The 27,686-nt window shown below is 36.9% G+C and overlaps 1 protein-coding gene across 1 annotated transcript; it reads left to right on the forward strand.

Annotated features, from left to right (window-relative positions):
- The first annotated feature begins 557 nt into the window (after positions 1-557).
- Positions 558-27,116, forward strand: LOC113071171 (cadherin-10-like). The gene is made up of 10 exons (XM_026244549.1): positions 558-946; positions 6,781-6,900; positions 7,493-7,660; positions 9,402-9,589; positions 10,300-10,553; positions 17,190-17,326; positions 17,770-17,888; positions 18,087-18,195; positions 19,374-19,625; positions 25,971-27,116. The coding sequence occupies exons 1-10, from the start codon at positions 664-666 to the stop codon at positions 26,459-26,461; spliced, it is 2,121 nt and encodes a 706-aa protein (XP_026100334.1). The 5' UTR covers positions 558-663; the 3' UTR covers positions 26,462-27,116.
- Positions 27,117-27,686: the final 570 nt, after the last annotated feature.

Consider the following 27,686-nt stretch of genomic DNA (forward strand, 5'->3'; position numbering starts at 1 on the left):
GAGGGCTGTCGGGCTTCCTCTTGTTGCTAAGAGACAGGTGTAAAATGAAAGTTCTGCTCTGAAGGAGCGTTTTGTGTAATTGTGACTGTTCCGCACGAAACCGGTCGTATCTTTCCTCCACAGTTTGAAGGTACAGGAGTCTATTGACAGGTTTCTGAGATATCTGCCATATGCCGTCAACCAAGGCAAACAGAGCTTTCTACACAGTAAGTTCTGCGCTCCTGCAGATAATGGCGAGATCGCCATTCTGTACTCTGTGTTTGCTGTTAAAAAGGAAAAGGAGAATTGTGAAACTATTACTGATACTGATGTGAATGAAATACTGAAGTTGGAATTTCATGCTGCACCCACAAAGAAAATTAAACAGCGCGCCGAAGCCTTTGAGCAAATTTACATTCATATTCACATATTCATGAATCATTTAAAAGCATTGCTCAAGAAAGATATTCTGACTTCGGCCAGCAAGGGCTTAAACTGTGTTTAGGGAATGGTTTAATTTCTGTTTCCATTTGCACAAGGTTTAGGTCCACCGCCTGAACATTTTGCCTTGACAGACTGAGCATATTTGCGAACAATTTGCCAGTCACACGCTAAGAAAACAGTTAATTCGGGAACTGTTAATTCCAACAAAACTCTCTTTGCTCTTTTCAGCTTCACTCAGACATGGACAAGGAAGATGGATCTGTGAAGTACGTCCTCATGGGAGACGGGGCCGGAACTGTTTTCGAGATTGATGAGAACTCGGGTGATATCCATGCCACCAGGAGGCTTGACAGAGAAGAGAAAGCGTTGTACACACTGAGTGCCAAAGCTGTCAACAAAACCTCCGGACAGGATCTGGAGAAGGCCTCAGAATTCATCATCAAAATCCATGACATCAATGACAACGAGCCAAAGTTTGCCAAGGACACATATGTGGCCGGTGTATCAGAGATGTCGAATGTTGGTGAGAATGAATTTCTGGCAAATCCACAATAGAAGGAAATGTATTGGTTATGGGTTATATAATGTTTTTCAGCTTATATGTGGTGGAAGGAAATGAAAACTTTCTGAAAATGTACTCAGCTTCAGGCCATCCAAGATGTAGATGAGTTTTTCTACATTTGAACATAGCTAGAGAAATTTAGCATCCATATCACTTGTTCACCAATGATCATCTGCAGTGTATGGGTCTCATCAGAATGAGAGTCCAAACAGCTGACCACGAAAGAACATCACTACAATTTACAAGCATTGTTTTTTTTTTTTTTTTTTTTTTTTTTTTTAATTAAAAGCTGCATGTTTATTAAAAACAAATCCCTAAACTTCAAACATTTGCTTCTAGCCAAAATATAGATCCATAATCTATAATAACGCTTTAAATTGTGCTTGATCTTTGCATATTTCTCCCCTGATTCGGATGAGTTGACATGGAAATCAATATCGTAGACTTGTATTTCAGCCTGAACACCTTGATGTATTTAATAGAAAAAAAAAAAAAAAAAAAAAAAAAAAAACAGCTTTTCACATACGTTAATTGATGGACTGTCATGTGGTTTACTTTTGAGGGTTTTGCTGTTTGGGCTCTCATTCTGACGGCACCCATTCACTGCAGAGGATCCATTGTAATTGAATTCTAAATGTGTCCAAATCTGTTCTAATTAAGGAGCAAACTCATCTACACAGATGAAAATCCTGAAGTTAAATACATTTTTAGTGTATTCAAATTTTTGGGTTTAACTATTATTTTAATATAATTATTATTATGTTATATATATATATATATATATATATATATATATATATATATATATATATATATATATATATATATATATATATATATATATATATATATACTTAAAAACAAAAGATTTCAGGAGGATCATTCAAAATGATTACATGTTGAGTAAAAAAATGCGTATGCGTGTTTACCAAGCAGTCACAACCTTCTCCACTATGATGAGCAAAGTGACATTGTCCAATAAGACATTTTTATTTTTTTATTTTTTCATTTTTTCGCTAAATGGAAAACACTTTCTTACAGCCACTTAATCAACGCTGATTAAAACTATGACAAACATTCAACTTCACGTGATTTTCAGGGAGGATAAAGATCTTACAATATCCCGTCTGAATTCATTCAATTATCAGTGATTTTAAACCCATTAAGAGCGGCAGAGAGAATCAAAGTAAATGAACGGGATGCAGCAAGCTGAAATCAATTACTCTTCACGAAGCAACAAATTAACCCGCAGGTTTATCTCAAATGAATCAAAACTCATTTGCAGTTCCGACAAAAACAAGGCAGCCGGTTTTGATTAAAGATTTTGTGCTATGATAAGATAATCATTGTGGATCTTAATCATTGTGACCTGGCAAATGAATCAAAGATTAATCACTAGGAAATGAGGAAATTATGCTTGAAGTGGTCCTGGTGTACCTATTTGTGTTTGTCAATTCATAAAGCACTGTTTGAGAATGCTTGACATTGTGTCAGAGGTTACCAAACAGAAATTAAATCTTTTCACATTTTTACTTTTGCCATATTGACACCTTAATCATAATTAGAGGATGAGATGTATTGCTCTCTAGAGCAAAATCTTCATCATAGAAATTACCCATCACATCAACCTGCCAGTGATAAGAATAATAACCACTATTATAAATAACCAACCAGTGCTTCAGCTTATAACTTGGCATTAGTCTTTCTTCGAGAGGTCATATTTCTGTGGCCTTATGTTTTAGATGCTTTTTCCATCAGTTCTGTTGAAAGGAGAAATGTAATTAGACATTAATTATCATGTTAGTTATCACATTTATCGTTGTCTATAGAAAACAAGGATTCATTGCTTATCTCACTCTCGCATTACAGTAGAAAAAGAAGAAGAAACAGGACTAGAAAATTAACTGTTAGAACAGGTTAGTAAACTCCTGCTGATAAATGCCATAACTACACCAACTACACAGCATTTCTATTTCAGTGACTATTCAAAAGTTGCTGTGTTGTCTGATGCAATGCAAATAAAGAAATAAATAAAGTTAGCAAGCAACATGCTGTCAGAAATCACAAATATTTAAATATATTATAGCAGATGCTTCACTAGTCCCCAGCATTTTTTGAAGCATGAAATTGACTAATATTTTTTCCCTGTCTGCTGCCTTTCAAGTCACAGCTCAGTCACTAGTGAAGGGTTTGGGACTGTTTTCATTCTTGAGGTGTCATCGGCCAATCAGAGCTATCGTCACGTCCTTGTCATGACATTTTCAATGCGACATCAAAAAGAAATGTGTTATTAAAGCCTAAAGGTATTTAAAGTTCTGGATGTCTCATTGGAGAATAGATCTTAATGCAACCGTGTTTGTTAAAAAGATGGATCCCTGAGGCGTGAAACACTACCAGTCATCCTTTCTGACGAATGCAAGACCACTCCACTAAAGCTTCAGGGACTCTCAGTTGGATTCTCACATTCCAGCGCCTGATCTCCTTTATGCCTCCGCTGTTGAGGGTCTCAAAGCACCTGTGTTTTACAAGCAATGTTGTTTAATTCAGATTCTTAACATGATACATTGCAGATTTGCTGTCACTACCGATATTATTTCCCTCACAGATGTAAAAGCACACCACGTTCCAACAGTTCAACTGTGGCCAGAGTTATTTATTCAACACAATCTGGTAAAAGCAGCCTTGTAAATGGACCACAGTCTTTTTCCCTCAGGCTTTTGCACTTGAAACCCAAGCTCAGCCTTTCTTTTCCGTTTCTCTTTCCGTCAGGCTAGTTCTTTGTTTCATATCCGTATTTCTCCATGGGATTCAAAGTTACATCATCCCCGGTACTTCGTGATATAAATGGGACACCGTGCTCATTTGACACTTCACTTGAGCTCTTGCTTTCTCCCGACCGTGTACGAATTCAGGAACGGCTCTTCTTGCCAAACCGTGCGGTCACGGTGGCACTCGTGTTTAAGCCGAACAAACTGGCCATGTGTTGCGAACGTGCCTGCCGTTAATCAGATCTGGCCATCCATGAAGACTGACACTGTTTCCCTCCGTGTTATCGGAATGCAACCGGAGGCCGACAGATGTTTCCGCATTCATTAGTATTCTTCGAGCCGTTCGGAGACCTCAGCGGAGGTCTTGTTGATGCCAAGGACGCCGCTGATCCATGGCAGAAACAACATGTGCATTCGGTCCACCTTCAGAGGTGAGACTGAGAAGCCGCGAAGTCACCTCTAAAGTCTATTGAGAAGAACAAACAGTAAGATGTCAGTAGTACACAAATGAGAACGGAGAAACCTCTGAGGAAACTACTCACAGGAAGCCGTGAGTGTAATGGAAAGCACGGTTGTTGGCAACTACGCATGAGGAGTGATTTTGCCCTTCATGTGGCAGGAGAAACGTTGTCTAGTTATTATCTGAGACCAGGCCAAGATCAGACTTTTGTTGTGGGCAATGGTGTACTACACACTTGAAAACACAACAATACTTTCATGTAGAGCAATCAAACTAATAATATATATATATATATATATATATATATATATATATATATATATATATATATATATATATATATATATATATATATATATATGTATCAATAAAACATTACATCATTAAAAAAAAATAGTATAGTAAAATAGTGTAGCATATTTAATACTACAAATTCCTTAACTATAATAATCATAGCTTTCACTTTCTTTCTCATGTGAGTGATACATCTGTATCAAGCTAGATAAATGTGTTTAATATGTGAGTTCTTGCTAAATATGCAGTTCAGTCATGACAACTCTCGGAAGATTTTAGCGTGGTAATGGTTATGACAATGTTAATTCATTTGGTCTTGGCGGAATAGATCTGCTACACTGCTGCTGGTGGTTATTGCTGTAGTTGTAGATTATTGCTGCTGCTAGAAGCAAGTACAGGAACTTGCCACTGCCAATGCATACGCCGATATGGTGCCATGAGTATTTAAGACATACTGCTGCTGAACAAATAGCACATAAACGAACCCGTAGCAGATCTGGGGAGCTGGGGAAGGTGGTAGGTTTCAGAGGAACTCTGAAAGCGGGCTTTAAACGCTCAAGTGAATGCTAACCAGCCATTTAAATGTAAAGCGACAAGCTCATTGGCTGCGTATGCAACATGAAACAATCAGCTTGTGCCAAGTCATTTTACGCTGTGAATATCATCACTTACGTTAATAACTGTCAGTCTGCGTCGTGTAGAGTTTCATGACTAAATTATACATTTATATTACGGGCCGTTGGCATGAATTGTCCTCTTGATGGAACAGCAGTGGAGCGCTCTTGGAGCAAGTGAAAACCATTCACAGAGTTTTATTTAATCCACCCTTGCTCTGTGCTTAGGGTCCTGTTGGAAGGTGAACCTTCTGCCCAGTCTGAGGTTCTGAATGCTCTGGACTGGGTTTTCATTAAGGCTATCTATTTTGCTACAATTTTTTTTATTATTTTTTTTTTTTCTACTCTACTCTACAGGCAGTTCTTTTGACATCAGGGCTTGTTTTTTGCTCTGATATACATGTTCAGCTGTTGGACCTTTTATTAAGATGTGTGTGTTGCTTTCCAAATCATACCCATTCAATTGAATTTGCCACAGATTAACTTAAAGTGTAGTAACATCTACAGTCGATATGAATGCCTTGAGCTAGTTTTCAACTGTCGAATACTTATGCAATGGAATCAGTTTATATATATATATATATATATATATATATATATATATATATATATATATATATATATATATATATATATATATATATATATATATATATATATATATGCATTTGCAAAGATGTAAAAAAAAATGTTGTTTGCTATATCATTACAGTGAATGGAGTGTACATTGATTCTTACAGATATTTAATATTTTTGATCCCCATGTATTATTAAAATATATACATACTGTAGATGGAAAATGCCAGTTTAAACTGATGCACAGAAATTAATCAACCTTACCAACACATACCAACCTTTTTTCAACTGAAGTTAAAATTAGAGAAGCTATTTAAACATCTTTAATGACACTTACATATTGGCGAGAAGTGGGTTGAGGAAGGTTTGCAAAATTACTTATGACATCTTGTGAATCACCAGCAGAAAATATTTCAAATGTGAATATTTAATATATACTGCTTAGCCTATTGTAGAACATTAATGTAGAGCCAAATATAAGCAGCCAAATGAGTTGGTTTACTTTACTCCATAGCCAAATTTCAAAGAGCTTTTCATATCAGAGATCTTTTTTTTTTTCCCTCCTACGGATGCCCAGAGCTGTGTCAGGCTGAAAAGAACCCCCCAAAATCATGTTAGTTCTAGATTAATTGGTCTAATTATAATGTTTCTTTGAGCAGATTATTAGTCTGACGTTTCCCAGCAACATACAGCAGATTCCATCAGAGCGGAAAATGAATGGGATGACCCAGAGAGAGTGGGAAAAAGAAAAACTACAATTACAGATATGTCCATCTCACCGTGCAGCTGGAGTAATTATGAGACTAGGATTTAGATAAGAAGCACACCGAGATAGAGAGGATGAAAGCACGAGTGATCATGCATTCGCCTTGATCACTGCTCACACTGGGAGGGAGGGGTCTCATCATATAGGCTAATAGCCACTTTTACAACTAGGAATTTGTCGTTCATGGTGCACCTTTAGGATGCGCTGCTTTGATCATGGTTGAGGTTTTAATACTGGATGTGGGAATCATGTTTTACAGTCATGTTATGTCTGAAATACCTCTCTCTATAATTCTCTTTTGCTTTCTCTCTCTCAAGGTGCATTCGTAATAAGAGTTACAGCCACTGATGCAGATGATGAAGCATATGGAAACAGCGCCAAGCTGGTTTACAGCATACTGCAGGGCCAGCCATATTTCTCAGTCGAACCTGAAACGGGTAAGCTGGGAAAAGATGAGAGAACAGCCATGACTGAAATGATTAAAAGATGGGATACAATAGTAAGGTGATACAGAATTGGCTAACATGCTTTCATACATGTGTGGGTGAAGCGCATAAAGCCTGTCGAGAAAATATGTCTTGATCATATTTCACCCAAAATCTAGAGGATAATAAATTATATTTTGCATAAAGAAAACGAAGGCACACACAGACACAAAGTTTTTTTTTTTTTTTTTTTTTTTTTTTTTTTTATCATTTATATCTATTCTAACATAATAATTTATTTATTTTAGTGAGTTTAGTATGATTTAAGTGTGTGGTGCTTAAAAAAAAATATATTATAATTTTGCTCTCTCGACTAATAACCTTATCACAACATCATTTGAAGACTGACATCCTACTCAATTAAAACTCACTCTTTAAATATCCCAAGGCAGGGAATTAATTTCCTTGGTTGTGTTTTTTATTATTTTTTTTTTTTGTTCTCGTCAACCTTCTTTTTTAGCATGACATTAAGATATAAATAATGAAGTCAGATAAGCTCATTAGATAGCACCTAAAAAAAACCTGTGTCAATCCATCCTGTCAGGCGTCATAAGGACGGCACTTCCGAACATGATTCGAGAAAACCGGGAGCACTATCAGGTGGTGATTCAGGCTAAGGACATGGCTGGACAGATGGGAGGTCTCTCCGGGACCACTACAGTCAACATCACTCTCTTGGATGTCAACAACAGTCCTCCTCGATTCCCGCACAGTAAGATAGCACACACACTCCTCTCACATGCATGTGTTAACCTGAAGGAGACATCTTGAAATCAGTTTTGGATTTTGAATTAGAAAGGAACACAGATTCAACGCAGTTTATGCGTTCAGTGAAATACATTTTTTACAAATTAATTAACTGAACTTCAAATTCAAATCAAATCAAATCAAATTTGACAGAAACCTTTGCCAAAGCAACTGGTAAAGCATTCAAGCTATATTAAATGAATGTGTGTGTTCTCAGAGAATCAAAACCTTGATGTTGGCATCGTAAACAGCATGATCTTCCATTCGAGCTACAGGAATAGTATCCCTTGCTTTAAATCTTTAACTCAAAGGGTTTGATGTACAAAGCAGCCATTATCTACCACACAAAATGCAAAGCTTTCTTCTCAATCCAAAAGAGATAGTTTACAAATGGAGGCCTTAAAAGGTATGTTAACAAAAACTGCCAATTTTAGATAAAGTAAAACTAAATTATGACTAATTTCTATGGAACTTTATTAACTTTTTCCCGCCAAACACAGAATTTTCCGGGTTTCTGCATTCTCGCTGTTATACACTAGTGGGCACTATTACGCATCTCCTGAATGAGTCTAGAATCACTCGATCAAAAGCACAGACGAAGAAGCTGCAGAAACGAGTGATCTTGTGTAAGCATATGGATATGAAAAATAGTGCGATCATCAACACTTGTTACTCCCAAATGTTACAGAGTGAAATGTCAGTCCAGGAAGTGGTAAAGGACTGTGCGAGCCTTAGGGGTGCTGATGGTAGCAATCTACTGCATTTTGCTTTGATCTTGTACTAAATACTATCCACATATAGTATTTGATAAAATGCAATTTTCTCAGCTTTTGGCTCAAAATGTTACTTTCTTTTATGAAACCTACCTACATTCAACAACCTACAAGCTTGAAGCTAGAATAAATCATTTATTCATTTTTTACACACATACATTTTTTTTCAATGTATTTATTTTTTTTTATTTTTTTAAGTAGAAGGTATCTTCTTCATTCTGATATATTGAATGTTCAGATATTCATACAACAAAATATTCCATTAAAGTTTAGTGAAAATCTTTAAAAATCTTTAAAAACTGCCAGTCAACTATTAAAAATGGATGCAGGCTAGATTATCAGAGTAATTATGAGCAGAATTGTGCTTGGATTTGCAGATAATGAGCATATGAAATCAACTGTTCGGATGGGAAGTTTTGCAAGTGATATTTCATAAGAACTGCAACACACGTACAGTACGTCACAGTTCAGCCAAATTATCATGGAAATGCTCGGGGCCCATTTCTCCGACTGACCAGAATGAGTCACAATGTGAACCCAGAACAAAATCTCCACAGAAAGAGGCTTTTATAGAGTGAGAGAGAAGGGTGGATAGAGAAAGAAGGATAAAAACTAGAAGACAGAGAGATGGAGCGAGAGAAAGAGAGCACAGCGGGAGCTTCATTTGGGGTGATAATCCTTCTCTCTTTGCCACAGTCTCAAATCCAATACAAGAGCCACATCACAAACTGGGTTTAAAAAGAACCTTCTCCAATGGCTCATCGGAGCTGAAATTCTATTAAAGAATAACCACTGAGAGGCTGCTCTGCTTTTCCCCAAGAGAAGGATAAACAAATAGACAAATGCACGCCGAAGCGGCTCGCTCGAGAACAAAGAGTTCGTACAAACACCTGCCTGTTTACTCAATTGATTTATTTTGCTCTCCTTCTCCAGGTACCTACCATCTCTCCACTCCAGAGTCAACTGGAATCGGATCACCAGTGGGCCGGATCAAAGCGTATGACGCGGATGTGGGAGAGAACGCAGAGATGTGGTACTCCATCCTGGATGGTGATGGGCAAGATGTGTTCAATATCATCACGGACAGCACCAGCCAGGAAGGGGTGATAACGGTGAAGAAGGTAAACAGGCCCTACATCCAAAGATTAAAGCATCACACTGTAAGTCGGAGGTTGGAAATAAAATCTGCACCATCCGCCGGTCTTTCCCTCATTCTCATTCTCTCATTATTTCGTACGCATGCACGCACCCATACGAAGCAAAGTGCTTAGAAAGTAATCCCCTAAATCGAAGCCTTCGTGTCCTATCAACTTTACAAAGGTACTTAATTCTATTCACAGCCCAAAAAGTCCCTTTTTCCCTTTTGTGTGGCATGGGGATCTATTCGCCTGCTGAAATCTGCCTATAGCTTATTTCCTCTCTCTGTCAGGTCAGGCTTTGACGAGACTCAGACAATTATGCAAATCTTATTGCTTAAACTAGAATGAAAGATAGCTACGGAAGAAGGCCTGAATGGGCGAAAGGTAAAAGATCGCACCTTGAGTCTTTAATCGTTTAATAATTAAAAGTCTGCATTAAAGCACCATGCCCTGCCTTTATGAAAAAGACATTCAACTCGGAAGAAAAGGGAGAGCGATAAGCATTCGTATGCAAAAATGAGCTTTCGATTTAGAAAAGTTTATGGCGACATTGCTAGTGCATGTCATTAATCTGTGACCGAATAGACCCGAGAAGAAGCATTTTAGAAAAGTAAGCCTTTCTTTATTCAGAGAGGTTGTGAAGACCGGACTAACCATCTTATCTTTGATCTTGTAACCTTTCTCCTGTTCAGCAACTAGATTACGAGAGTAAGAGGTTGTACTCACTACGGGTGCAGGTGACCAATACACATATAGATCGACGCTTTGAACAACTGGGGCCTTTCAGCGACACGGCGATTGTCAGGATCACGGTCACGGATGTGGACGAGCCTCCGGTCTTCAGTCGGGCCATGTACATTTTTGAGGTAGATGAAGACACCCCCGCCGGCAGCTCAGTTGGTACGGTGTCCGCTCGAGACCCTGATACAATCAATCACCTGGTAAAGTGAGTAACTTTTAAACATACTGAACTTCACAAGCATAAACAATTAATTATACAATTCTACTCGGTTGTTAGGAATTGTTAAGGGAAGGGAAGTCGTGGCCTAATGGTTAGTCGGAGAGTCGGACTGGCAATCGAAAGGGTTGTGTGTGTGTGTGTGCATTTCGGATGGGTTAAATGCAGAGCATAAATTCTGAGTATGGGTCACCATACTTGGCTGAATGTCACATCACTTTCACTTAAGCTTTATTACCTCAATTTTCTAATCATCTAACAACAAGACTATAGAAATACCAAGCTGGGGCGCTCACATTACTAAGAATGGGAGAAAATTCAATCAATCAATCAATCAATCACCTTTATTTATATAGTGCTTTAAACAAAATACATTGCGCCAAAGCACTGAACAACATTCATTTGGAAAACAGTGTCTCAATAATGCAAAATGATAGTTAAAGGCAGTTCATCATTGAATTCAGTTATGTCATCTCTGTTCAGTTGAAATAGTGTCTGTTTTAATTTGCAATCAAGTCAATGATATCGCTGTAGATGAAGTGACCCCAACTAAGCAAGCCAGAGGCGACAGCGGCAAGGAACCGAAACTCCATCGGTGACAGAATGGAGAAAAAAACCTTGGGAGAAACCAGGCTCAGTTGGGGGGTCAGTTCTCCTCTGACCAGACGAAACCAGTAGTTCAATTCCAGGCTGCAGCAAAGTCAGATTGTGCAGAAGAATCATCTGTTTCCTGTGGTCTTGTCCTGGTGCTCCTCTGAGACAAGGTCTTTACAGGGGATCTGTATCTGGGGCTCTAGTTGTCCTGGTCTCCGCTGTCTTTCAGGGCAGTAGAGGTCCTTTCTAGGTGCTGATCCACCATCTGGTCTGGATACGTACTGGATCCGGGTGACTGCAGTGACCCTCTGATCTGGACACAGACTGGATCTGGTGGCCACGGTGACCTCGGAACAAGAGAGAAACAGACAAATATTAGCGTAGATGCCATTCTTCTAATGATGTAGAAAGTACGGTGTTATGTGAAGTGTTCCGGTTCCAGTTTACCTAATTAATGCAGCCTAAAAATCCTTTAACGGATTTGGATATTAAAAGCATATTAGTATGTTATGTGTATGCCAGGTTAAAGAGATGGGTCTTTAATCTAGATTTAAACTGCAAGAGTGTGTCTGCATCCCGAACAATGTTAGGTAGGTTATTCCAGAGTTTCAACACGCAATATGGCGGCATAAGTCCTACCTTCTAAATAAAATAACCAATGGCAAATTCGTAAAGTTACTGTGGATATCATAGACAAATACTGTGTCTGAAATCGAATACTTCCCTACTTTATTGTATGCAAAAAAACAGTACGCCAAAAGAATAGAATAGTGTATCCAAATTCATAGTATTTGCAAATCGGTTGGCGAAAATGGATAACCAAGTGTGCATTCAATGGACACTTTACTATCCCATGGGAGAGGATTTATTAATGAAAGTGAAGCAACTCAACTGACTCTGGTTGGTCATGTGATAGTAACAACATTGTGGATGTAGTACATTCAAATTTCATTAATACCACCCATAATCATACTATATAGAAAGTACTTTTTAACAGTCATGTAGTAAATTAAATTTCAAATGTAATACTTAATACGCAATTTGGATGCATGCACAGGACTGCACATGTAAAACGGCTGGTCTGGCTGAAAATATAAACTTATTTAATGCTAATTGAGTAAATCGAACAACATTTTTTGAGATCAGATTGTAATTATTTATTTTTTTTATTCTTTTGTATTTTTTTGTATTTTTTTTTATGTGTTAAGAGATTTCAAGATTTCCCTATTGAAATAGATATGACTTGTTCTTGCATCCCAGAAATAACTTCCACTTGGCCACCGAGTAAACAGACTTTTCTTGAAAGGGACTTTGTCTAACAGGCATATAATTGACCTTAGTCAGTGTATCACAATATTTAATTTTTGACAGGAATGAAAATGAGCCTGTGAGGGATAGACGTGCAGTGCATTCAATGGATTGTACTGTTGGATATACCAGCTGTTCAGCTGACGAATTGCCAATGTGTGTTGTGAAAACCTTTTAAAGCACTATAGAAATGAAGGTGACTTGACATCTAACGTGACTGAGGCCTATTCGGTTTAGAACAAGGAAGATATGATGATTGTGCTGCTTCATTTTATGTGATGTGTAGTGATTATTCACATGGTCATTATGCGTGTGTGTGTATAAAATATGAATTAGACCAATTTCACTACTTTAATTTATTATTTTACATTGAATTATTGTTTATTTTAAAATACTATTTAAAATACTTATTAAAGTAGTATTAATAAACTTATAAGAACAGTATTTCATATAATATACATATTAAAGAAATAAACATTTATAAAATCTATTTTAGAAGTGAGTGAGTGTGAGTGAGAATATTTGATTAAGAATATTAATTAGACGCGTTTAAAATAATTACACAATTTTAAATATTCAACTCAAAATAAAAAAGAGTTTTAATAATTAGCAAGGATGTTTTTAATGTCTGAAAGTTGCTGTTTTAACATAATGAAGAATCTTGATTCTGCTTTAATTATTTGATGCTCATACTAGCTTTGTGATGCTTTCTGTTGTACTCATTATATTAGTTTCATTACCATCCAAAGGCTTATTTAGCTAATAAGGAGGCTTCTGTCAACAGATAATCTTAGCCATTGTAACAGGTAATTTAACGGTCCAGTAGAGATTTGAACAAAGGGACTCAGTAATTAAATGCTTTTGAATATGCAGCGAACAAACAAGTGGTTGCTTTCACTTTAAACACAAATAAAAGGTACAGCGGGGGGGAAACAGCAAAATGACACCTTGAAAAGTGTCTCCCAAAGCATCAGAACATAAAGTTCATTGCAGTGTATTTTAAATCAAGCAGAACACGTCTTTGCCTTCCACATTTTGGATGTTGATCAGATGCTTTGTGCTCGGTTAAATCCAATCCATCAACATGTTCCCAAGCGTGTGCGTGTGTATGTGTGTGAAGACGGGGGAAAAAGCAAATTATTCATGGGGCCTCAGTTGGTGATTTCCCTCCGGAAGTTTGGCGAGATGAATACAGGCGCTGTTTTATCCCCCCCCCCCCCCCTCCTTTCCTTTCTGAATTCAGACTTTTATAAGTTACAAAGTTGGTGTGAAAGAGTGTGTCTTGTCTCTCGTCTCCTGTCCACGTGCGCACTTGTGAGCGATTGTCTGAAAAGCTTGTCCTTCTGGCTTACTCATGCACGTCACGCTCAGTTGCATATTTAAATGTCAGCAGAATATGTAAGCTGACATTGATAAATGGGTTTAATAGGAAATATTTCCTTTTCTTATTGCATGAAAACAAAAGGCAGGAGATCAACAGAGTGATTAGCATTCAGGCTCTTTCAAACGAGCCACTTCACAATTCACAACACGCAATATGCGGTTAAGGATAATTGATAGTTGCTAGTTGCTTCAGCTAGGAAGGTGTTCGTTACAGCTGGCTATTCGATGCATAATTGGTTACTTTAAAAAATTGTACTTACTGGCACTAAGGTACCAGTATTCTGCTGAAAATTTTTAAGAAAAATAGTTTTGAATGCTGGAGTCAAGTCAAATCACCATATTTATATAGCGCTTTAAACAAAAAGGATTGCGTCAAAGCAACTGAACAACATTAATTAGGAAAACGCAGTAATGTAAAATGACAGTTAAAGGCAGTTCATCATTGAATGCAGTGATGTCATAATATCAGTTCAGTTTAAATAGTATCTGTGCAATCATTTGCAATCAAGTCAACGATATCACTGTAAATGAAGTGACCCCAACTAAGCAAGCCAAAGGCGACAGCGGCAAGGAACCAAAACTCCATTGGTGACAGAATGGAGAAAAAACCTTCGGTGAAACCAGGCTCAGTTGGGGGCTAGTTCTCCTCTGACCAGACGAAAACCAGCAGTTCAATTCCAGGCTGCAGCAAAGTCAGATTGGCAGAAGAATCATCTGTTTCCTGTGGTATTGTCCCGGTGGTCATCTGAGGCAAGGTCTTTACAGGGGATCTGTATCTGGGCTCTGGTCTGGATACGTACTGGATCCGGGCGACTGCAGTGACCCTCTGATCTGGACACTGACTGGATCTGGTGGCTACAGTGACCTCGGAATAAGAGAGAAACAGACTAATATTAGCGTAGATCCCATTCTTCTAATGATGTAGCAAGTACATCGGGTGTTATGTGAAGTTTTCCCGGTTCCGGTTTACCTAATTGATGCAGCCTAAAAATCCTTTAATGGATTTGGATATTAGAAGCATATGTGTGTTATGTGCAAGATTTCCTAGGTCAACAACCATCATAAAAGAAGATCTGACAGCATACAATCAATCAGTCAATACGTTTTTTTCATTTACATTTAGTCATTTAGCAGATGCTTTAGAATGATAACAATGAAAGCATTAATAATACTTTCTAACCAGTATTGAGAATAGAAATAAAATAGGGAGTGCAAGTCATATAAATTTACAGATGTACCAATGAAACAAATACTAACTGCCATAACTAATGGTGTTTGGAGTAACAGTGCAATCACAATGGAATTAATAGTAAATAAATTAATTAAAAAAAATAAGTGATCTAAAAATAGTTCAGAATATAAAATATAAAAACCAACATTACTAGTTTCATAAGTTTTAAATATGATATTTATGTATCTAACTTTGTTTTTATTACATAAATAGTTCAATAAAAAAGCATTTGTGTGTAGTCAAGGGTTTTGAATTGATTGTGGTCTGAATACACTTCTATCTGGAAGGTCCAACTTCTGGTGAGTCATTGTGGTAGAACGTACACCATAAAAAACACTTCCAGCAGAAAGTAATTGAAATGCATAAGGCAGGGGATAAGTACAAGATGATTTTTAAGTCATTGAATGTCCCCTAGAGTACTGTTAAAATCAATAATTAAGAAACGGAAAGAGCCTGGCAATCTACCTAGAGGAGGAAGTCCTTAAAATATGTGACACTGTGCAAGAAGGAAACTCAAAAAAAGGTTACAAGCATCGGTACCTGAGATTGGAAAGACATTCGACATCTGTTACCCGTGTCCTTCACCAGTCAGAGCGGAAAAGAGAAAGCAACTTCTAAAAAACTGTCATATGACATCTCGGCTACAGAAGGCATGTGGGAGACTTTGAAGCCAGCTGGAAGATGGTTCTATGATCTGATGTGTCTAAAATTGAGCTTTCTGGCCATTAAAATAAATGCCACGTCTGGCATAAACTAAACAGAGCACCAGCAGAAACAGATCGTCCCCACTGTGAATCATGGTGGTGGCAGCATCACGCTGAGGGGCATAAATGCTTCTCTGCAGAAGGCTCTGGAAGGCTTTTTAGGGTAAAATACACAGAAACCCTGGAGGAAAATCTGATGGGGTCTGCAAGGCACCTGCAGGAAGAGATCTGTTTTCCAGCAAGACAATGACCAGAAGCATGAAGTCAAATACGGCCAAAAAAAAACAACTTGTGTCCTGGAGTGGGCCGAGTCCAGATTTCCAAACTAGTATTTATGGGTAGAATCATAATGTCCTTATAACCTGTCGAAGGTGAAGTAGTATTGAAAAGAAGAATGGGGAAACATTAGAATCATGTACAAAGCTGAAGGTTGTTTGCTAAAACATTGAATTAAAACAATGTGTTATTCAGATTTGACTTGAAAAAGCATTTTAATTCCAATTCCTTTCTTGAATTTTAATAAAACAGGCATAGAAATATTGTTTTTATCCAGAAAAGGGAAATGCTGTTGGTGTAGTTTGAAACACTTTTCGCTCAGAAATGTTCAGTTTCACAAATAATTACAAAGAAACCACAAGTAACACAAATAATTAAACAAGACATATAGTAAAAATAGTAGTTTCTTGTCAAATTAACTTTTTTTAAAGTACTTATTCCATTGGTTTTAATTGCATTTCTGTAAACTTCACTTCCTGTCATTCCAATTCCAATTCCAGTTCAAAGGTGTGGCCAATTGACTCATATTTATGTATCAAATAATGATTGTATGCTTAATAACTTTTACCAATAAGTAGAGCTATTTCCACAATGGCACAAAACAAGATTTTTTCAGATAAACTATGTCCAAATAGCTCATTAATCCTCTATTATTCCTTGCTGTAAAAACAGCAGAACATAAAAACTTCCAAGAGGGTAAATACTTTTTTTATTATTATTGATGCTGTAAACCAGTCCGGACCGGCATGAGAATTCAATATCTGGTCTTTTCAGCAGGGTAGTTTGTAGCTGCAGTCTTAAAAGGCAGAGGTACAATGTATAGTTTGTTGTCCTCGGTGTGTAACTAACATCGATGCATTTGACGAGGGCAAATTTGTTCTCTAATAGAGATGTCAAATCAAATATGTCCTACTGCTTGAAGGAAAATTAAACCAGTCTGGGCTGATTTATTTGGTGGACCATATAGGCAATGTTCTGGGCCCTTGATTATGGGTGTGTTATGTACCCTTTTTCACTTCGTGGAGCCGTGTTTACAACACTTTAAAACACTGAGAACATTCGGTCCCTGTGCCTGAACATAATCAGAGCTCCATTGTCTTGCATTCATTACTGTCATTCTTGTTTTAGATACACCATTGATCGCCACACAGACCTGGAGAGACTGTTTAACATCGATTCTAACAATGGGACCATCAGCACACTGCAGGGTCTGGACAGAGAAACTTCCAAATGGCACAACATCTCTGTTCTGGCAACCGAACTCAGTAAGTTTGCATTGTGAGCCTTTGCTGATATGAAATGGGGTAATGCAGCAAGGTTTACTTATAACAATCCGGAAAGCTCTTGCCTTTTAATTCAATATTTCACTTTCAAATCATGAACTAGATATGGTAGGAAATTAATTTTCCGTTTTTTGTTTGTTCAAACCTGTTCAAATAATGTGCTATACAATGGACTAAAACTTCTAGAGCCTCAAGATATTTTCAGAAATGGCTTAAACCAGAGCAAAACAATAAATGACTGATGACAAAAATCAAACTGTCACCTTGAGTTGTGGTTTAATTCATGCTTTCTGCATTCTCGGTAGAAGAATACATGCCTGGGGTAAAAGGCTGAAAGACAAATAGAGAGAAACAAAATTAGACCTCTTGAATGCAAACTGAATATCTTCAACGATTGCTGAAATGCATTCATCATTGGCATCTAGGTACTGCCCTGCAAACCAGAGTGCCGGTGTTTATCAAAGTGCGCGACGTGAATGACAATGCGCCTGAATTCGCCATGTACTACGAGACCTTTGTCTGTGAGAATGTCAAAGCTGGTCAGGTATGCCGCAGTTTCATGTTTATTCATTGTTTCACACAAATATTTTATTAAACGCTTCTGCTTGCTTTGTTTTTCTGCTGTTCTGTGGCGCTTTAGAGCTACATTTATGACTAGGATGGTTTTGTTATATTACACAATTCTATGGTGAATTAGAATTTAATGAAAACAGTGAATCATCGTAGCTTATTATGTTCCCAGCTCATCCAGACCATAAGTGCTGTGGACACTGATGAACCTCTTGTAGGGCACAAGTTTGTTTTCAGTCTAAGCACCATCAATCCAAACTTCACCATCTTCGACAATGAAGGTAATTCAATGGGAAACCATTTCTGCATCAGACTGGAAATAGTGAGATGAGTTTAAAATAAGAAATACAATGCTGAGACAAAAGGTTGAAATTCCAAATATATATTTAAGTTTAAACAAAAATACTCTATAATAATAATATACCAATCAGTATATTAAAACTGTTTTAAAAAAGTTTTTTTTTTATATATATATATATATATATATATATATATATATATATATATATAAAAGTTTTTTTTTTTATATATATATATATATATATATATATATATATATATATATATATATATATATATATATATATATATATATATATATATATATATATAAATCAATACGTTTATTCAGCAAGGAAACATTAATTTGAATATAAACATGACAGCAAATACATTTAAAATGTAAAAAAAAAAAAAAAAAAAAAAAAGTTATCAAAATAGAATGATATTTCTAAGAATAATGTGACTGAAGACTGGAGTAACAAAAATAATAATTTTATAAAATATTTAAAATAATAACAATAATAATGATAATAATAATAATAATAATATATATATATTTATTTTTATTTTTTTTCAAATATAATTAATTACTCCAACGAACTGTTCGGTATACATAATGCGTACCGCGTACCGAACCGAAAGCGTCGTACCGAACGGTTCAATACGAATACGTGTATCGTTACACCCCTAATATATATATATATATATATATATATATATATATATATATATATATATATATATATATATATATATATATATATATATATAAGAAATAAAGTAACATTTGTGAGACAGAAGTCACAAAAAAAAAAATCCTCAATATCAAAGCAGATTGAATTATTTGAGGAAACTGTTTGAAAAGTCACTTTATTTATTTTTTTACATTTTTGTTTTACAATTCCATTTGGTGCCACTAGAGGCACACAGAACACTTAACCTTGCAGTCGGCTACATATCTCCATTGTTAGTATGTTTGCACTTGAAAACAGTATCAGCATAAGTCATGGTACACTACAGATGCACAGTTAGTGTGTTTTAATTAATTCAAAACATCTATTCACAATCCCAAAGATGCAACAATTACATTGCTAGCTAAAACACAGCTCAATACTTAAGCTTTGAAAACAACACAGTCTATTACACACTAGTCTCAGAATCTCTTTTGATCTTGCAGACAACACAGCGCGGATCCTGACCCGTCGGGGCCGCTTCAACAGAAGAGAGATGAGCTCATACCTGCTGCCTGTCGTCATCTCAGACAACGATTACCCCATCCAGAGCAGCACCAGTACGCTGACGGTCCGCGTCTGCGCCTGCGATAGCCGTGGGAATGTGCAGACATGCAGTACCGAAGCCCTTCTGCTCTCAGCTGGACTCAGCACTGGAGCCCTGGTTGCCATCTTACTCTGCATTTTAATTTTACTGAGTAAGTGTTGAACTCCTGTAAATATGAAGCATTTGGGACACGTTTAGCTATTTAAAAAACATTTAAACGGCCCTGCATGGTGCCGCTCTGAACATGATTTCCCTGGGCAGATGCACAATTGTCCATATGGTTAATCCGGATCTGATTCAGGTCACCCTGGACATAGCAGCCCTCTTTACTTGCATTATTTACATTTTACATTTATTCATGCTTTTATCCAAAGCCACTTACAATTGCTATATATATATATATATATATATATATATATATATATATATATATATATATATATATATATATATATATATATGTCAGAGGTCGAATGCCTCTGGAGCAACTAGGGGTTAAGTGTCTTGCTCAGGGACACATTGGTGTCTCACAGTGGATTCAAACCCAGGCCTCTCACACCAAAGGAATGTGTCTTATCCACTGCGCCAACACCACACCACTCCTACTTTCTTAGATGCATTTCATATATCATCTATATGCACTGATTTAAGTGCATTACACAGTAAACTCACCAAAAAGTACAAACACTGTTGCTCTGCAGTGCAATCAACAAGGCTCAAACAGAGACAGGAGAAAGAGTGTTGGGTTTCTAGCTGTTTCTCTTGTGGCGTCTTACCTCTTCAGGTCAGAAGTGGTATGCTTCTTTGAGTGAGTTGTTGCAGGCTCAGAACAGAGTCTGTTTACTCGGAAGGTACATTAATCACCTTCGGATGAGGGGAAGACTTTACTTTGGCACAGTGTTTTGATTGGCTGTGGACTTCAGCCACACATTATGTTCTACGTTCTCGTGGATCTGCACACCTGCAAAGACTGGTTTATTACAGTCATAGTCTGTATCTTTCACTTTTCAAAAAAAAAACAAAAAAAAAACATTTCGATTAAAATGTTTTATTAATTTCGATGTGGTGTCAGTAGCCTTTAGATGTCAAGCAGTACAGCAGTACAAGAGTTACAATTTGTAAAGGTTAAAATTCATTTTTGGATGGATGGATGGATGGATGGATGGATGGATGGATGGATGGATGGATAGATAGATAGATAGATAGATAGATAGATAGATAGATAGATAGATAGATAGATAGATAGATAGATAGATAGATAGATAGATAGATAGACAGACAATACAAATAAACAAAAAGAAAAACAAAGACAGACATAGAGACAGACAGACAGATAAAGAGACAGACATATAACAAACAGATAGGAAATGAGACAGACAGAAAGACAAGACAATACAGACAGATAACAAACAGACAAGAGACAGACAGACAGACCAAAATATAAAGAGAGTTGAGACAGAAATATTTTTTGTTCAACCTAGTTTTGTGCTGAATCACTCTAACTACAATACAACAATGCTTCTTTCATCTAGTTCTGTGGAAATTTGGAGACCATACATTTTTGTGGCACATTTGATAACAATATTCTTTATGGACTAATGCAGCCTACTCAATAGAATACATTTTCTTATATTTAGTCACGATCTTAAAACGACACCAAAGATAAATCAGATTTGTCCTGAGGACATGGACCAAAAATGAGCGCTATTAACATCTCAGCGATGTGTCTGTCGAGCAGAGCGCAGTGCATCCTGACCTCTTGTGCTGCTATTCTGATGATGCAGCACAGTGTGGGCTGTGTGGCATCCTTCTTGTGATGTTTATTTTGTTATTTATTAATTTTTACTTTGCATTTTCTCCAAATATTTCCTCCAGACAATCAAAAAGTAGGGCACCCCATTAAAACATTACTGTAGGTGCTCTCTCTCGCTCTCTCTCTCTCTCTCTCTCTCTCTCTCTCTCTCTCTCTCGTTTTTTGCTTTCCTCAGAAAGTGCAGCGGTGTGGAAAAACAGCTTTCATTATTAAATGTATGCAATTGACAAAAAGGCCTTTGTGTTCTTCCGTGGCTTAAGTAGGTCGCACGCTCCTTCTTGACGTCCTAAAATGCCGCTTGTGCAAGGTAATGCAGTATGAAAGCACAGCTGGTTCTGAACAGCATGTGTCTGTGTTTGTGTTGTCTGCAGAGAAAAAAGAAAAAAGAAAAAAGAAAAAATATTGTGCTTAAGTTAAAACATCCATCAATAAGTAATTGTTCAAACTGCTGGTGAGTGCATCTCTCCAATCTCCAATCTAACCTCAGGCAATCCGTCATCATTCTGCATTTTCTATTATCTGCCTCTGTATGAATCGTTAAAACAAAACATTTTCAGGAACATCAGGTTGACTTTGCTGTCTATTATTTATGCTGGCCAAAGTGTTTCCATTCCCATTTGTTTATAGATATTAAAAGATATACTGTACCATCTATTTTAAAGTAAAATAGCTGTTTCAAGTATATACTTTTACTCCAGCATCAATGCTTCTTCGTGTATCAGCTGTGTTGTGCACCAATCAAGCAAGTTCTCAAACAAATTCTCAAAGTTCTAATAAATTCAACATAGAACCTGTTTGCAGCTGTCCTCTCGAATGAATTACATATTCAATGTCTAGCCTAACTTTTCACCTAGTGATTTTCTTTACTGATGATATCTTAAAGTACAAAACAAAGCAGCAGGAGATGTTAAAAGCTGTCAAAGTTTATGAAGACATCAAAAATGCTTCATAATTTATTACTTTTAAGTCATGGCGCCTCAGTTCTTAAACTCATTTAAATTCACCAGCAGTCATGTTTTTCTTTTTGCCATGTACTGTATCAAAGTTAGTGTTGGGGAAGCTGTTTTAAAATGCCAAGCTTCTCAAAAATCATAAGTAGCTCAACTTTTGGAAAAGTAGTTAACTTGACTGCTTCCTTTACAAGACACAAATTACAGTACTAAAAAGAAGAATCATTTTAAACTTTATCATGTTTAAATGTCAACACATACATTCTATGTTCATGAGAACATAAAGTTCATGAAGTAAACAAAGCACTGTTCTTACTCGAATTAGTGTGGTTACATATTTAGGACAATGATGCTTTTTGAATTTTTTTTTTTTTTTTTTTTTTTTTTAGATTGAAAGGTTCACAGTGACTGAATTTATTTGATAAAAATATGCAGTAAATACATATTAAAATGAGTGATATTTTCCAGAAAATGTAATATGCTACCATTCAAAAGTTTAGGAAAATGATCTATACACACACACACACACACACATACCTTACATTATAAGCAAACCATAAGAAAAAGTTAAATTCTATAATATCATGGCCCCTTTAAATTCCAACCTGAAATTTTTATGTCCATATGTATATATTTCTACCCATTACACAACACAGACAATTGTGCGCCGTGTGTTCAACCACTTCTGCCATCTCATATTCTGCTGTTCCCCTGTGCAGGCACCATCTAGTCCACCACCGATCCTCTCTGGGCAAACTTAATATGGATATTTTCCCCTTTATCCTTCTCCATTTTCAGTATCTTCCCCTAAATCCGTCTATTGGTGCTGAGTGGACAGGTTACAGAGGGCAGAGTCTTGCCAGAACAAACTATTGCATATTTCTGCTTTTTTATTTTTTTCCTCAGGCTCCTGCTCTCAATTTGCCCCTCATTTTACATCTTTTCTTTTGCACCCTTTTCTGATGAGCTGGCTAATGCAAAGCCCAGAATATACACTAATAGAGAAAGTAGCTGCTTTATGTGGCCAGAGCGAGAAATATCTGCACCCAACCCACACTCTTTCACCACCATTTCCCTTCCAGATCACAGAATGAGCCCTGCACACACCATAAGCCCCAAGGCTGGGCAGAACACAGCATGTTGCCCCCCACCGCTCCTTCTTCATAATTAACACCTGAGTGGGAGGCAGGGGCGAGCTCTCCGATTACCTGCTGGGAGGAGAGAGCAGCCACTGAACAGGAAAAACAAGCTGCAAACTACAGCACCTGTTCCTTTTTTTAGGACCATAATTCCCTCTTCTCATCTCTTCTAGCTCAGCATACTGTATGAACATTATGTGGTGAATTCACCAAACAGTGGCAGCAGTTGACATGATGAAGTTCTGCATCTTAAACAGCGGCATCTGATATTTGTACAAACTTAACAAACTATCATATTGTGCTTATTTTAAATAGGTGCAATTAAACACACACACACACACACGCACACACACACACACACATGCATCAGTTTTGACAGTTTAGTCAATGACAAAATAAAAATACATTGTTTTTCAATTTATAATCCTATGAATACTGCACAATTTCAAATATATATATTGGAATTAGTGAAATAAATCAATGATGATATTCTAATTATATGACCAGCACCTGTATACCTGTATATATATATATATATATATATATATATATATATATATATATATATATATATATATATATATATATATATATATATATATATATACTGTATATATATATATATATATATATATATATATATATATATATATATATATATATATATATATATATATATATATATACATAATTGAAAATGTAGGGATGTCATTATAGCAATAGACTATAAATTTAGATCGAATGATTCTACTCATTTTGCAAAACATAATTCATAATTATTAATTTATGACTTCATGAATTATAACTGGGGATGTCAAGTGATTCAATTTTTTAATCTAATTAATTACACAATGTGGATTAATCTAACCACAAATGAATCAGACCTCAAATTTGGCTAAGAAATCACACCCCAAAAAAAGAATAAAAAAAATAAAATCAATAAAGTCATTATTGTGCTAGATGAGAAAAGCGTCATATGTAATTTACTACAAATAAACATTTAGGCAAAGTAAACTGTGCAACAAAAAATGAAGATGACAAATGGCTCAGTATTGATTTAGTTAGTTAGCTCATACAATCGATGTCAATGGTAACTAAAACTTCAAAATATTTTCCTTTATTTTTTAAAGCCCTAATAATAAAAAAAATCTTAAGAAAGGCACACTATAAACAACAGGGATTTTTTTCCAAGGGGGTCTAAATTTTATTAATCAATCAATCAATTAATAAATCAGTCAAACAATCAAGAATTATTTTTAAAAAAATAATCATTACCATTAACCAAATCATAACTCAGACAATTTTTATGATTTGTGAAACAGAAGGATTCAGAAGCTAAAGGTTCTTTATAAAGTGATTTAGACAAAGGTTCTTATTTTATAATAATAATAATAATTATTATTATTATTATTAGTAGTAGTAGTAGTAGTAGTAGTATCATCTCTATGCTCTTGCATACACCAAAAAAAAAAAAAAAAAAACTGCGGTGCCTTACATCTGTACCCTTTGGAACCTTGCAAATTGGTAATTCACAAGAGAAGAATGCAAACCATTTTTTATTTCTTACACAATTTTTAAACTGCAAGGTGACTGCTCCAGGCAGTATAAGTCTTTATCTGCATTACAGTGTGTGTCTTTCTCCTGTATTCATGAGTACCTTAAGCGCACAACACCTTTTGAAACACACTCTCTGTATCTCAGCTAAGCTCTCTGTAGTGCTGCGTGCTGCTCACTGGGTTCTTATCCGAGTGCTCTGCTTTAGCCATCCAAGAACAGCCTGTGATTCTCTGGCAGTCCTTTCTTCTTGCTGCGGTGATTGAGATTATGCATGCTTTCTCTATCTGTTTCTCTGAGTAGCCTCAAAATTGCTTTTTTTTTTTTTTTTTAGCTGACTCAGTGCTTCTATTTTCGGCGACTGTGACAATTGTATTGTCCTAGCCATTGACTGTCTGGTCTGTCTTTGATTGAATTAACTTAACCTAATCATAAGTCTCACTCTTGTGTATCTTGCTTGTTGCCAGAGCAATAGCATTCTGTATCTTTTTACAATGGTACAGCAAAAGCAATGACGTGTTTTGTGTTTTGTTTTGAGTTGAGAACATGCTGTCTCAATTGAATGATGGGAAAACTAAATCTGAAAGTGTAGCTAGCTAAGCTCAAAGCTATGTCAACAAGCTACACTACTCTAAAAATTATTACAGTGAAATGGCAGGCAGTACACTGAATTAAAGGGATAGTTCACCCCAAAAATTCTGTCATTATTTACTTGGACTCATTGGGACTGAGTCGAAGACTGCACCCAGGAATGTGATACGTTGACTGGGGAGCAGTGAGCTCTAGGCAAAACTGACCCTGAGTCCTAGGCACTCCAAGTAGCTGAGAAGCACAGATCTGTGATGGACTAGCTCGGTTCGCGACTGGGCAAGAAAGAGCCAGTCGTCGCCATCTGTCTCAGAGCGGAAAGAGCCGCGTTCATGCACTTCGTAAAAGACAGCCCGAAGGGAAGGACTGTATACTGCACTGTGAGAAAATATATATATTGATTTGCACCCTGCTGATGATATCATTTCATTCGTCTGTCTCTGTTTCTGTAGTGATTGTGGTATTGTTCGCGGCCCTGCGGCGTCAAAAGAAAAAGGAGCCCCTGATCATCTCAAAAGAAGACGTCAGGGACAACGTGGTCAGCTACAACGATGAGGGCGGCGGAGAGGAGGACACGCAGGCCTTCGACATCGGAACCCTACGGAACCCCGAGGTCATCGATACCAACAAACTCCGCCGGGACATAATGCCCGAAATGCTGTTCCCCTTCCGCCGCACATCCCCCATCAAAGACAACACAGACGTGAGGGACTTTATTAACGGACGCCTGCATGAAAACGACTCGGATCCCACAGCGCCCCCTTATGACTCCTTGGCTACCTACGCCTACGAAGGAAATGGCTCTTTGGCGGAGTCCCTCAGCTCTCTGGAATCGGCTGCCACTGAGGGGGACCAAGAGTTTGAATATCTGAGTCACTGGGGTCCACAGTTCAAAAAACTGGCAGATATGTATATAGGGCAGGAGTCCCAGAGAGAGTCTTAAAGCGGATATGCAACACAGCACACTTAAATATGTCTCAGAGCACTAAATTACAACATACATACTGAAGTCTCCCTCTGTTCTTTGCTGTGTAACACATATAGACGAATCTACGAAGACTTGAACATCGCGCTCAACTCCTGGGAACGCTTCACGTAGACGTTCTCTTTTCTCTTTGTCTACTTTAACTTTGTCCTCTTCTTCTTCTGGTCTCTCGCTCTCTCTTTTGCTCTGTCTTTCTTTCTTTCCCCCAAAAGAATCAGTACAGATGCCTTTTAAGATTAGGGATTTGTTGTAATCAATGGTGTGGACAATGTGTTTTATAACCAAGGTGAGTGATAGTAGCTTTCTACACTATCGATGTTTATGGCTATAAAAAATAAAAAATGGAAAAAAAAAAATAAGCTTTGCTTTTATTGCAGACCAAGTCTAAAAATAGGTGCAGTATGTGTATAATATGTTTTTCAAGTATGATCATTATGTAAACTACTCGGTATCTCTGTTTAAGAGGCAGTTTTCCTGTGGAAGGTTTATATGGGTTCTGTCAAACTGTGGATTCATTTCAGAACATAGAGATAGAGCTGTACAATGAATTGTGTACTTGTAGAATATCTGTCATTCTGTTTATGTCGTTTGAATGCTGTCGCATTGTTTTATACAGTATTTATATTTTTATACTTATTTTGATAATAAACTTTTTAAAATCTTTTCTCTTTCTGTTTTTTTTCACAGTTTAAAGCTGCATTAGGTTAAACATTTTAAATGGAATTAAATTAAAATGTATGCATTTAGCAGACGCTTTTTTCCAAAGCGACTTACAGTGCATTCAGGCTCTCAATTCGAATTCCATTTGATTTCTTTCAATTCGATTCGAACCCCAACCTTGCGCTTGACAATGCAGTGCTCTACCAATTGAGCTACAGGAACACGTTCTACAGTTTTCAAAGATACATTTTCAAACCAATATATATTATCTGGACAATGTAGTGGAAAATTAAGTTCCTCTTCGGGAACTCGAGCTGCGTCGAGCGCTTTTGGGGAACGCCTTTGGCAAGAACAACTCTGAATATCGTGTGCAATCAGTCCAATGGAAGAGCGTGGCGTCACGGGCGGGGTGACGCAGCGACCAGGAAGCTATAAAGGCACCTGCCACACAGCTGACTTCAGCTTCGCGTCTTTCAGCAAGCGCTCTGTGTGTGCATGTCTAAAGTCTGTCTTGTGAGTCTTA

Source organism: Carassius auratus, unplaced genomic scaffold, assembly GCF_003368295.1.
Source record: "Carassius auratus strain Wakin unplaced genomic scaffold, ASM336829v1 scaf_tig00006360, whole genome shotgun sequence".
Lineage (NCBI taxonomy): Eukaryota > Metazoa > Chordata > Actinopteri > Cypriniformes > Cyprinidae > Carassius > Carassius auratus.

Coding starts and splice junctions, on each gene's coding strand:
- LOC113071171 (XM_026244549.1), top strand. CDS start 664: ATGGACAAGGAAGATGGATCTGTGAAGTACGTCCTCATGGGAGACGGG. Junction 6,901..7,492: donor CTCAGTCGAACCTGAAACGG/GTAAGCTGGGAA, acceptor CCATCCTGTCAG/GCGTCATAAGGACGGCACTT. Junction 19,626..25,970: donor CTGCATTTTAATTTTACTGA/GTAAGTGTTGAA, acceptor CTGTTTCTGTAG/TGATTGTGGTATTGTTCGCG.